General features: G+C 46.1%; 1 protein-coding gene across 2 annotated transcripts in view; it reads right to left on the bottom strand.

Moving 5' to 3' along the window:
* SH2D4B (SH2 domain containing 4B) overlaps positions 1–13,375 on the bottom strand; it is an 88,232-nt gene that overhangs the window by 53,159 nt on the left and 21,698 nt on the right. The window contains exons 2-3 of one of the 2 annotated variants that reach the window (XM_045437858.1): positions 9,609–9,768; positions 8,102–8,249 (exon numbers count right to left, since the gene is read on the bottom strand). In XM_045437858.1, the coding sequence (XP_045293814.1) occupies positions 8,102–8,249; positions 9,609–9,768 (308 nt within the window). Of the gene's footprint in view, positions 1–8,101; positions 8,250–9,608; positions 9,773–13,375 lie in introns of both variants that reach the window. The other variant, XM_045437859.1, reaches the window with a different exon arrangement.

Raw genomic sequence — 13,375 nt, 5'->3', positions numbered from 1 at the left:
GCCTTCTAGATGGACCATCTTCTCCCTGTGTCTCACATGCCCTGTCTTCTGAGGGCACACATGTCTGTGTCCAAATTTCCTCTTCTTATAAGGGCACCAGTCATACTGGATTAGGGCCCACCCTGAAGACCTCATCTAATGACCTTTCTAAAGACCTTACCTCTACATACACTTACATTCTGTGATGGTGGAAGTTAGGCCGTCAACGTATGAGGCCCATAACAAAGAGACTGCACCCCAGAGAAGGGTCATGACTGATGCTTGGCCTGACGTCCTCCAAGTTCATCCATGTTGTCACAAATGGCAGGGTTTCCTTCTTTATTAAGACTGAATAATATTCATCATATTATATATATATATATATATATATATATATATATATATATACACACACACATTACATACACATATATATGTACACATATACATTATGTATATATATCACATTTTATCCATTCATTGGTCAACAGACACTTAGATTGTGTTTGGTGAAAAGCTACAAAGTTTCAGTGATGCAGGATGAATAAATTCTGGAAATACAATGTACAGCATGGTACCTATAGTTAATACTATACTGTATACTTGAAATCTGCTAAGAGAGCAGATGTTAAGTGTTCTCACCACACACGAAAACGGTAACCAGGTAAGGTGAGAGATGCGTTCATTATCTTGATTATGGTAATCATTTCACAATGTATGCATACACCAAAACATTGCACATCTCAAATATATACAATTTTTCTTTGTACATTGTAGCTCAGTAAAGGGGGAGGGGTGATAATTACCAGCAAATAAATACATAAATAAACGGCAGTGCCACTGTTCACTCAATCCTCTGCACCCACGAATGAACAACAACAGACTGGGAGTTGGAAAACAGCCTCCATCTCCAAGGAAAATAACTGGCCACTTACTGTGACAAAGACAAGCTTCTCACAGGGATGGGGACAACAAAAGGAAACATTTTGCGCCTACAGATAAAGAGCACTGCATCCTTCCCTCCAGGGTCTTGCTGAAATGACTCACCCCTCACAGCTGAAATTGTCTGAAAAGCCCTCCCTGTTTGGGGCTGCTTTCAGAATCCTTCGGCTCCTCCATGAGCCTCAGTGAAAAGTCTATCTTTAAATTTAGCAGCCACAGGCCAAGGCAGCCAAAAGGCGACTATGAAAACACTCCCTTCCACATTAGGAATGGATGCCTTTTTCTGGCAGGCCCAAAGCCCTCTGAGCCGTCCGGCTTATTCAATCCCCCTTCTCCTGATAACCCATCAGTAACAGCACACCACAGGAGCCCCCAGAGGCCCAGGTCCGCCCCACCCCGATGGAAAATGTCACCGAGACAGATGCTTTTCTGGAAGGCATAGTCGCTTTTGTTGTGTTGGGGAGCAAGCAGTCCTGTCCCCTTCAAGGATCCTTCCTGCGGCACTAAGAATCAGACTGACGTGAGACAGATTAACAGGAGACAATCAGATTTAATAACAGATACACAAGGAAAGCACACAGATATGGAAATTCCAAAGACCATCAGGCAAAATGAGGGATCTGTGTCATCCTGAGCTTAGGAGAGGCGATAGGGGTCTGGAACTTCAAAAGAAAAGAATGCACCTCACAGGGTGATAAAGAGATGAGCAGCCGTTTGGTAATTAGATGTCTGCCCTGCCATACAGATGGGTCACTCAGATAAAATTTATCACTGTTACTAACCCTCATTCTGGAAAACAGCCCCCACTGAGATTCTTCTATGTGGTTGGAGGGAGGGGCGATAGTTTCTCCTGAGACCTCAGGGTCTCAATTGCCTTCAGCTCAAAATAGTCCACATGCCAAAGTGGCACATTCCAGGGGCGGGAGGGCTGTCCCAAACCCTTTAGTTGTTCATCTGGCCCAAATAATACCATCATGCTTTTCGAGATGAGGTACACCTAAAGGGCAGGGCCAGGCCTGTATCATTTATTCCCCCATCGACAGCCCCCAGCACAGAGCCTGGCAGATAGCAGGTGCTCCATAAACACTGACTGGAGGAGCAAGTCAACAAGTGAAGGTAAGACAGGGCTTGTGATGATTGTTGAAAGGCGAAGCGTAAACTATATCATGTTGTCCTGTTGATGCCAGCCTTGTCCAAGAGAAACTCAGATAAAGTCTACAATTTTCTAGAGAAAATTGAAAAGTGGAAAGTGTCCCCACCATTTATATAATCCTTTTGGAAATAAGGTGGGGATAGTTTCTGTAGTCATCCAAGATGTCACGAAGGGCCAAAATGAACTACAACCTTAAAGGAGAAAGAAAAAACAAAGAGCGTGAGTGGCCTTGAATAGAAAATGGAAAAAAAAATTAAAGGGCAGCCTAACTCTATCAACCCGTGCCTGTTCCTTATCAGGAACCCTGGCAGGAGGCAGGAGGGGAGGGAGACCAAGACAGAGTGAGAGAGAAGGAGCCTTATTGTCCGTGTTCTGCGGTCTTAAGCAGAGACAGAAGCAGCCAAAAGCAGTTTTATGAGTTAAGAAAGCAGAGAAAATATGCAAATTATATCTGGCCTCCTGATCCCCTTTTTTACTAAAGGAACATTTTCATATGCATTGTAAATTGCATTCCAATGGTGCCAGCCACAACAGAATGGTTTTTAAAAACAGGTTTCCAGCTGTCTGTATCTTCTATTTTGAAGTTCCCTCTTTAACCTGAGACAAGATTCTGGGATTTTTTTCCTCCCCATTTTCTCAAAGGAATGTTCACTATCATCTGTCCTATAAGCAGGAGGATTTCAAGAACCTGCCTGCATCCTCCACACCGGTAGCCGGAAGTGAGCCCAGCCAGCCCCCCTCCACCAGCAGGCTTCCCATCCAGCGTCTCCCCTCTCCTCCAGCCCCCACCCCAAGTTCCCCTTCTAGAGAACCACATTGGCCCAGCCAGTCCAAGCACATTCTCTTCCCCCCAAAGCCTACTCTGCCTTCCAAGATCTCCATAGCAACAGGGTGGCACCCTGTCCCTACTCCTCAGCCTGGGGCTCTGATGTCTTTGCTCTTTGGGTTCCCCCCATCCCGGCATCTAACTGATGCCAAGCCTTGCCGATTTCACCTCCATTTCTCTGTGTCCATCCCCCTGATTCTCACCATAGTCACACTCAGCAGTTCCCACTTTGACCACTGGCCTCTCCCTCTCGCCATGCCTTCAGCACTTGAATCATAACCATCACCACCAGTTACTCTCACTGAACTTGATCTGGCCATGTCCCTCTGCTTCAAGATCCTCACAACTCCTCTCTGCCCGCAGGGAACTGTCTGCCTCTTTATGGTAGCACCCAAGGGCTCCACAGCCTACCTTGCCAGATCCCTGTCTGGCTTCCCCCATCACTTTTTCCTCTCCCACCAGCAGACCATTCACGATTCCACATATCTCCTGTCCATTTCCCATCTCTGCTCACACCCAGATGCGTACAGGTGTTCCATTGAGCTCCATCATAGTCCCCCAGGCATGGTGGGGGCTGAAGGTTACTCCCAGAGTTATCTCTCTCTCTCCCCTGGCACCCTCTACGCTTGAGGAGAGGAGGCAGTTTATAACTACCACCATCACTTCCCCCAAACAACCTGCACTCAGGTTCTCAGGGAAAGGGGGAAAAATGTATGAAATTAAACGAACGTTGTTGGCGTATGCCTGCATGCGAGCCTCACGTCAGGTTAGAGTCTTGGTTGTTGAAAGACACAATAAAAATTATCTAAGCCAATCTCTAATCCAGCGCGGAAATCCCTTTGGCCAAACTGATCCAGTTGTCTATTACCAAGTAACAAACTACCAGAAAACATAATGGCTAAAACAACAACAATCTTATTTGCCTGTGGTTCCATAGGTTAATCCGAGGCATCTGAGGCCAATCATTTGGTTGGGGTCATTCACTGGAAGAACCAAGAAGATTCCACTCACGTGTCTGGTGCCTCAGTGCTCCCCCACAAAGCCCCTTTCTCTCTGCCTGGCTTGCCTGGGTTTCCTTACAGAGTGATGGGCTGAGGTCGTAGGGCTTCTCATGGGGGCAGCTTCCAAAAGTGAGCATCGCAAGAGGGGCCGAAGCTACAAATCTCCTGTATCCTGTCCTCAAATGTTACACAGAGTCATTTCTACTGCACTCTACCGATCAAAGCTAGTCACAAGGCCAGAGCAGACTCAAGGGAAGAGCAGTCTCAAAGAGAGACATGGCAAAGAACTTGCCACCGGCCATATTTAATCCACCACAGAAACTTTTCAGATACCATTTCAGCCCATGGTAAGCGGTCCCTGCAATGAAGATCTCATCACAATACAAGGGTAGCTCACTTACAGACAGCCCTGACAGGAAATATCCTAGTTCATAAACCTGGCCCTTCCCACTCCAGACTCCATGTGCTGGTGTTCCTGTCAGACATTGCCCTGGTGAGCCCCACCAGGGCCTCACAGATACAACCTGCAAGTCTGAGGCTTTTCAAAATGCAGACATGCCAAATCAGAATCAGAATGTGAGTACTGACGTGTAAACATTCACATTCAGCAAGTTAATTCTTAAAACAAAAACAAACATATAATTACCATGGCCTTCTTTGGAAATAACACCAAAAGTCTGCGTTTGGGTTCCTTAGTGAACCTCATGGCTTTACCGAGCCCTCCATGGACGTCCACACAGAGCACCCCGCAACGTATCATCTCTCTCTCTCTCTCACTGAAGTTCTCAAGGAGAAGTCCAACCCGAAAATCTCTGAGAACTCATTCCCTCTGGAATCTCCTTGTGAAATAAATGAACCCCAGGACTTCAACTCCAAGGAGCCACCCTCCCAGTATCTGGGACTCAGCCCACCTCTGGGAAGGAGGGGGGCCAGAGACTAGAACATGTGATTCTTGCTGTTAGAGATACACAGAAAGTATTGGTTTTCTTCCCCAGCAGACTTGAACAACCAAAAGCAAAATCCAACGATACAAACTGAACATCTCTCCACTATGGATTGACTGGATTATGGATACTATCATGAAATTATTGTTCATTTCAACAGGTGCGATCAGGATTGTCCTGGCTACGCAGGGGCAAAGGTACTCAGTCATGGGAGAGGCACGCTGAAGTACATAGTGTGTGATCAGGAGTCAGCAGACTAAGGCTCCCAGATCTGCCCCCTGTTATTTAAAATAAAGTCTTGTTGGGGCGCCTGGGTGGCGCAGTCGGTTAAGCGTCCGACTTCAGCCAGGTCACGATCTCGCGGTCCGTGAGTTCAAGCCCCGCATCAGGCTCTGGGCTGATGGCTCAGAGCCTGTTTCCGATTCTGTGTCTCCCTCTCTCTCTGCCCCTCCCCCGTTCATGCTCTGTCTCTCTCTGTCCCAAAAATAAATAAAAACGTTGAAAAAAAAAATTTTTTTTAATAAATAAAATAAAATAAAATAAAGTCTTGTTAAAGGACAGTCACCCCCATTTGCTTACATATTGTCTGTAGCCGTGTTTGTGCTACAATGGCCTGGTTGAGGAGTTGTGACAGAGACGGTGCGGCCAACAAAGCCTAAAATATTAGCTATCTGCACCTTTACCAAAAATAGTTTGCTAACCCCTGGGCTGGAGGATATGATGTCTACAGCTGCCATTCAAATTGTTTAGCGAAACAATTTAGCAGTAGCACCAAAAATGTACATACGTAGATATGTGTGTGTATATATACGTCTGCGTATAGATAGACGCAGATATAGAGGAAGAGGAGAAAGGAGAATGAAAATTGGACAAGGCATCAATAACTGGTGAATTTCAGGGGAGAACACACGAACATTTGTTTTTTTCTCTCAATGTTGCTGCAAGTCTGAAATTGCTTTTAAATCGTATGTTTTGAGAGTAAATGAATCTCCTAAAAATGTATATATAACGCAAGGGAAAATTAAATAAGATCAATAGCAATGTAAATATATAAGCAGCAATTGCAATAGGTTTTAAAGTAATGAGAACAATCTTCTTCACGATAGCAACAAAAAATATTCAACCTACGGTTTACGTAGAAAAGAAGCGTGGAGCATTTAAATAAAACAATAAACTTTGCCCAGTTCCAAAAGACGGAGGCACCATCCGTATATATAAGCTATTGTGCATGTTTGGGATTGGGTGGACGGTGCATAGAGAGGTGTTTCAAAAATTCTTATCAAAGACAAAAAGAAGCTTTGAGTAACAGGAAGAAGACACCACACCCTGAAAAAGAAGACTGAACGAGAAATACATCTCTAACGCGGATGTAATTCCAGTGAAAATCACCGTGTGTTTTTTTGTTGTTTCGGGGAGGAGGACGGCGACATGATGATTCAGATGTATCTCTAGTGGGCCAAGAATGACTAAAATTAGCCAAGGACATTTTGAAAATGAAGAGCAAGGATAGGTTCTTCCCTGATAGCAGATGTTAAACTTCATTTTAAAAGCGACAATAATTAAATAAGTGAATCTGGTTCAGGAGTAATCAATGAAGAAGAACCCGTGAAGAGATCTAAAGGTAGGTAAGAAGAATCAAGGCAGCGAGTGCACTAAGAGAAGGGAGATAATATAATAAATGATGACGGGACAATTTGCTAACTATTTGGAAGAAAAACAAAGTTATAGCCCTATATCATATCACACTCCAAGGTGGAGGGAAATTGGGGCACCTGGGTGGCTCAGCCGGTTAAGCGTCTGGCTTTGGCTCAGCTCGTGATCTCGCGGTTTGTGGGTTCAAGCTCCGCATCGGGCTCTGTGCTGACAGCTCAGAGCCTGGAGCCTGCTTCTGATTCTGTCTCCCTCTCTCTCTCTGCCCCTCCCCTGCTCATGCTCTGTCTCTGTCTCTGAGAAATGAACAAACCTTAAAAGAAAAAAATTAAAGTGGAGGGAAATTAAGTGCAAAGAAATAAAATCATGAAAGACATAGAAAACAACGTAGATTAGTGTTTTATAAGCTTGTAGTGGCACAGATCTTTCTTAGCATGTAACAATAATTTTTAAAAGATTGATATAGGGGCGCCTGGGTGGCTCAGTCAGTTGAGCGTCTGGCTTCTCAGGTCACGATCTCGCGATTTGTGAGTTCGAGCCCCACATCGGACTCTGTGCTGACGGCTCAGAGCCTGGAGCCTGCTTCGGATTCTGTGTCTCCCTCTCGCTCTACTCCTTCCCCACTCGTGCTCTCTCTCTCTCTCTCATAAATAAATAAACATTAAAAAAAAAGATTGATATAGTTGGCTAATAAAACTTGTAATCTTCTGTACGTCCGAAAGCACTATAACCACAATTAAGAAAAAATAACACTGAGAAGAATATTTGCAACGTAAATGATCTTAAGGGGCCATTGTTCTATCTAGTCATTATAGGAAAAAATACTTTTAAAATGTTTAAGTGTGCATATTCCATGAATATACAATTTATAAAATAATATCATTAATAGGAGTCAGCAGATTATTATTTTCTTCTTTTCACTGATATGTATTTTTGAGTTTTCTACCCTCACCCCCAAAATATATTATTCCTGTAGGGGGAAAAAAAACGCAAACTAGGGACCAGGAAAAAATTTTTTTTTCAGGCAATCTTAACTTCTTACTAGAGCAGTGTAAATCTCCTTTACCGGCACTGAACTTTCCCAGCATGAATAGGTATGCAAGGTTCCCAACAATTTTCTGTCTGGGGCCAGAAAATGTGCATTTTTCATCTCCTTACATCCTCCAAAAATCTCAAGTTGGGTGTTGTTATTACCCTAATATTATAAACAAGAAAGTGAAGGCTCAGAGAAGTTCAGCAAGCTTCCCAAGGTCACGCAGCACTAACCAGTAGAACTGGAACTGGATGCCAGGCTGGTCTGACCACAACCTCGACACTTTCTAGGTCCCTTTGCAGGACCCTTCATTTGGGAGGCAGAAGGTCTGAGTTCTGATCCTGGCTCGGTCCCCAGCTACTTGTCCTTGGCAAATCTCTTCCTCTGTCTAACCCTCAGTTTCCTCATCTGTCCAGTGAGAAGTGAATTGGCCCAACTGGTGTGTCAAATTCCTTTCTGCTCAGACATGTGAGATTTCTGTTCAGTGCCAACCAATGCTCAAACCAGAGGTGGGCGCCAGTAGCCCGGGAGCCCGCATAGGTGGCCACACACACGTTCCATGCACGGCCTCACCTTGAATTCCTCGTGGATGCGCTCCTCCAGGACTTTGGCAGCCTTACGGTCTTCCGTCTCCACCTTCCACTTCTCCGCCAGGATCCGGGCTTTCTCATTGGCCAGAGCATCCCGAAACTTCTTGGTGATTTCTGCCTCCTTCTGTCTCCTTCCAATAAAACACCAGCAGATATAAGCTCATGCAGGAGACTGAAGGACCACGTAACCACAGAGCTTCAAATAAAAACTATGAGCAATATTTCTGGGTCCATCAGAATGACAACAATCTAAGGTCAGCAAAACTCAATGTTGCCAAGTTGGAGAGAAACAGTCACCCTCCTGGAAGGGAGTGTCAATCAACAGAATTGTCAGGAAGCCAGGGATAAAAAAAAAAAGACTCAGAAATCCTATATCTCACTCAAGTTTACAAAGATGTAGGTAGAAGATGTTCATCAGAGAATTTTTACAACATAACAAACGGCGAACAACCTAAATGTCCATCAACAGGGCCAGTAAATTGGGTTTCTCATGTAATAGGATACTATATAGTAGTCTTAAATAACACTGTGAATCTATATTAATCAGTTTATCAAGGTGTGAATAAAGCAGTTTATAAAGCACGTGCTGCCTAAATGCTCACCGTGATTATCTCAGGCAGTGGGCGTTGAGTTGTTGTTACAATTTTACAACTAAAATATTGTTATTAAGGGGCGCCTGGGTGACTCAGTTGGTTAAGTGTCTGCTTTCGGCTCCGGTCACTATCTCACGGTTCGTGAGTTCGAGCCCCACCCCGGGCTCTCTGCTGTGTGCGCAGAGCCCGCTTCAGATCCTCTGACCCCCTCTCTCTCTGCCCTCCCCTGCTTGTGCTTGTGCTCTCTCTCTCTCTCTCTCAAAAATACATACACATACTAAATAAATGAATGAATGAATGAATGAATGAATGAATGGATAAATACTTAAAAATAAAATAAAATATTGTCACTTATTTTATAGCGGGGGTAGGGGAATGTTGAAGTCAACTTCATATGGATTTCCGAAAAAAAAAAAGTTAAAAGTTGTTTATGAAAGAAGTCTGACTCCAAATCTCACTGGGGGCTCAACTATGCACCTTGTGTGAGAAAGGCAGGTACGGTGAAGAGGAACAAGCAGCCACAAACGTGAACCCAAACTCCTCTGCTGTCCCAGGGACAGCTCCGCGAGGAAGAGAGGAAAAGCATGCCATCTGTATCATCGCAGTGAATCCAATCTATGTCCAGACGGAAAGGGTGTTGTTATGCCCACACCACAGATGTGAAAACTGAGACCCCAGATCAGCTTACAAGTAACTGGTGGAGCCGGGATTTGAACCCACCAGACCTACCTGATGGAAGACTGGTGCTTTGGTCCCCTAATCTTAGCTGAGCTAAGAAAACGGCCAGCCAGCTGCCTGGCACCTCCCCCCTCCCACCCACAACCTAGCGTCCTGCGGCTTGGACCCACCGTAGGCTCTGTGTTCAGACCCGACCCGGTACCCGTCTGCACCTCTCACCAGAGCTCCTCGGCCTCCCTCTGTGCCTGCAGCCGCGCCCTCTCCGCAATCAGCTCCTCAGAGATCTCTTCATAGGGCTTGTCGCCAGGGCCTTCTCCCATGATCCAGACCCAGACTTCACCATCTGCCCCCAGGAGCCACTGGATGTGCTTGTCACTCGCTGCCTCACAGCAGAAGAAGGCAACAGGAAGGAAGAAGAAACAGGTCTGAGTCCCAATTAGTGCGGGATGAGCTAGGTTGGCCGACGGAGCACAACCTTCACACCTCTCTACAGAGCAGTGTCATCGACAAAGGCATTCCAGAGAGATACTGGCCGGCCCGAGTGCAATGCCACCTCCCTCTCTCCCTCCCGCCCCTTCTGGGGAGCATCACAGCTGCCAAAGCCGGTGCCCAAGGCTGGAACTGGTGTTGGAGGCCGAGCCCCTCTGAGATCTTCAGCAGACAGCGCACCAGTCCTTCCTCTCCCTCCCTCCCGTCCACTGGCTGGAAACGGGGAACGGAGATAGTGTTGCAAGATGAAGACGCTAGGCCCCTGACCCACATCAGCCTGTAACGTGAGGAAGAAATAAACCCGTGTTGTTTTAAGCCACCGAGATTTCTTGGTTTGCCGGCGGCAACAGACCCCATCGATTCCCATGACTAAAATGCAAATCTGTCCCCAAAGCGGGGTAGTGCTGACGCAGAAATGTAAACTATGTAATGCCATTGCCTTAGCAGGTTGCTGGCATTCAGCAGCAGGCTGAATGGATGGCCAGAGATCCATGATATGCAAGGGCAAAACACTTGATCAAATTGTCAGATGCTGCAACTGGAAAGGCAGACCCTCGTACGTTCTGACCTTGCCACTCTAAGGAAGACGCTAGAAAACAGAACATTGAGAGCGGGTGTTGGTTGCTAGCAGCTGTGTTCAGCAAGGTGTTAAGAGAAAGAAAGGAGTTCAAGAAAGGATTGAGTGCTTAGCAAATCAAAATGAAAGAGAATAGAGAGAATATAGAAATTTGGGACTTTGTAGGATTGGAAAAGCCACCTCTTTCTAGGGCCCAAATTACAAGAGATGGGATTTTTTTTTTTTTTTTTAAGTTTTGCATGACAGAGCCTAATAAAACTTCTAAGGTGAATAAAGTGACCTAAGGTACAGGTGGCCATGAGAATGTGCTCCGCAGACATCCAACTACAGACAGCATAACTGAGCAAACAGTACAGTCCCTGTGCTCTTGTGTTTGCCCATGGCCGTGCTTCCCAGAGGTGGCCCCAGTCTTTACCTCAGCATGGTGGGCCCATTCCTAGGGGACACCAGACCCTTCGGATGGGCAGCTTCCATGCGGCCTGGACAAGCTTCCCTTGGGCTGCATGGCTGCCTAGAACACCTCGTCCCCTCATCTGCCTTCCCTGCCTCCTTCACTCAGGGTCAGACTTGTGCTGCAGGGTGATGGCTCTCCCACACTCCTCCAGCACTCTTCCCCTTTCCCCCCACAGGTGTTTCCTGAATAAAACCCTTGTGTGTGTAACCCCATCCCTGTCTCTAACTCCTCGGAGGAGCCAGGCTAACACAAGCGCATGAAGAGTGCAATCCTTCCCACTTACTTTTCAAAGAGCCTAAGATAGATGCCCTTCGGTTGCAAGTAGAGGTATAGGGAAAAAGAGGCAGAGAATTACAGTCAGCTTGCAAAATATGTCTAGAAAAGAATTTTAGATGTTGTTCCTGGGACACGGAAGCAAACAGGTCAGAAGCCTACTAAGTTTTTGAGTCTGAACTAAAACAAAAAAGCCTTCGATTATTCAAGACTTCAGCAACCTTTGGGTACCCAAGCTCCATGAATGAATGGGAGGCAGATTTCAAAGGGTATCCTGATCCAAGGAGGGCGTGGTCCTCAACACTCATTCAGATGAAGCCAAGGGGGACAATGAACAAGGAGGAGGCTCCTCTAGGGCACAGTCCTACCCTCTTTCAAGGCTGTCCCCTCACTGCCAGGACAGGAGAACTTCACAGTGCCTGACTAGCAGGACTTCAGGAATGCTATCAACTAGTGACTGAGTGAGGCTCACATTCTCCTCCTTTCCATAGTGGACCTGCTCTACTGCTGTGCACTGTGTCGTATGGGGTGGGGGTGGGGGTGGGGGTGTTTAGGTAACATGTCTTTTCAGCCACATCCAGACATTCTAGAGATTAATGCAGAATCCATGCAGACTGTGGACTTTGGGCTGGATGCAGTGACTGCCTGCGACTTGAGGGTGTCCCCATTAAGGAGATGGTGAGTGTATTTACATGGAAGAGGAGAACACAATGTGTGAGGGACCAGAATGACAATCTATGACAACGGCCGTGCTGTCTGGCACCCTATTTCCCTTCCCTGAACCCACCAGATGACTACTTTTCTCAGCTCCCCTTCAGCTCCATGTGGCCATGTGAAGGAATTCTAGTCTATGAATGTCAGGGGATCTGATTTGTACGCTCTCAGGCTGTGGCTTTTGCAACTGGTATGTCTTTTCCTCGTTGTCTCTCATCCACCCATTTCATCCAAGATGGTGGCATCGCGAGAAAAAAGCAGCCTGATCCACGAGTCCGTGTTTGAAAGCCAATGACACAGAAGAGTTACCTCGTCCACATCAAGAAATAAAGCTTCCTCACTTAATTCGCTGAAATTTCAGCGTGTATCTATTACCGAGGGCAGCATTAATTCCCTGATACAGGAGGGCACTGTCATTTTTCTGCACGTTGAAAGAAATATTGTAATAGAGAAACACAGGCTTAATTATGACTGGTAGAAACAGGGAGGCAACTGCTATTAAAATTATAAATCTTCTTAAATTTTTTTTAATGTTTATTTATTTTGGGGAGAGAGAGAGAGAGAGAGCGTGAGCATGGGCAGGGCAGAGAGAGAAGGAGACACAGAATCCGAAGCAGGCTCCAGGCTCTGAGCTGTCGGCACAGAGCCCGATGCGGGGCTCAAACTCACAAACTGTGAGATCATGACCTGAGCCGAAGTCCGACGCCTAACCAACTGCGCCACCCAGGCGCCCCATACATCTTCTAAATTAATAGTGGGGGGGAATAAATGATAAGAGGCCTACTGATCTTATGAAAATATGTAAAGGGACAAGAGAAAACAACAAAAACTATGCAGCTGTTACAGCAGACAGTCAGTTCCTGACCACCGCCCACCCCACCCCCACCTTCCTCCCTGCGTCAGAAAACCCCGATCTGCTCAGGGTGTTACAGACATCTCTCAGCTTTGGGAGAGGCATGTTTCTACGCCGGCCTCAAAGGACAAGTAAAACTGGTGAGCGATCGATCTAGAAGAGAGCAAATGTCCCTGTTTCTGGCAAAGTGGACGTAAGTGGAAGTCTGAGCAAAGGACTTCCCCCTCAGAACAAAAGGGGAAGACTCTTTGGAAGAAACCCCTTCACCCTTTCCTCCTTCCTCCTCCCTGGAATGAAGAGGTGAGGCCAGGGACAGCTGGAAGACTTTTGTCTCTAGGAGGGAGAAAGCCACAAGCTAAGGGCAAGCAAGGAGAAAGAGAGGATTCGGGGCCTTCATGATTCTGTTGAGCAGATACACCAATACTAACCCGTGCAGTACATCTCCAGCCTGGCCACTGCAGGCAAGTAAGGAACTTCAAAGAATACAGTTCTATCATTATCAAATGAAATGTGATCATATAAACAAGAAATAGTTATTTAATGAAGCAACTATTTGCTAGGTGCTCCATTAGGTAAAGTCAAGCACATCATTAACTGATATAGGTAACAAACACAAAATAACACTG

The sequence above is a fragment of the Leopardus geoffroyi genome, chromosome D2 (assembly GCF_018350155.1).
Source record: "Leopardus geoffroyi isolate Oge1 chromosome D2, O.geoffroyi_Oge1_pat1.0, whole genome shotgun sequence".
Classification (NCBI taxonomy): Eukaryota; Metazoa; Chordata; class Mammalia; order Carnivora; family Felidae; genus Leopardus; species Leopardus geoffroyi.
Note: the sequence above shows the minus strand (reverse complement) of the source record. Positions and strands in the feature narration are given on the sequence as shown.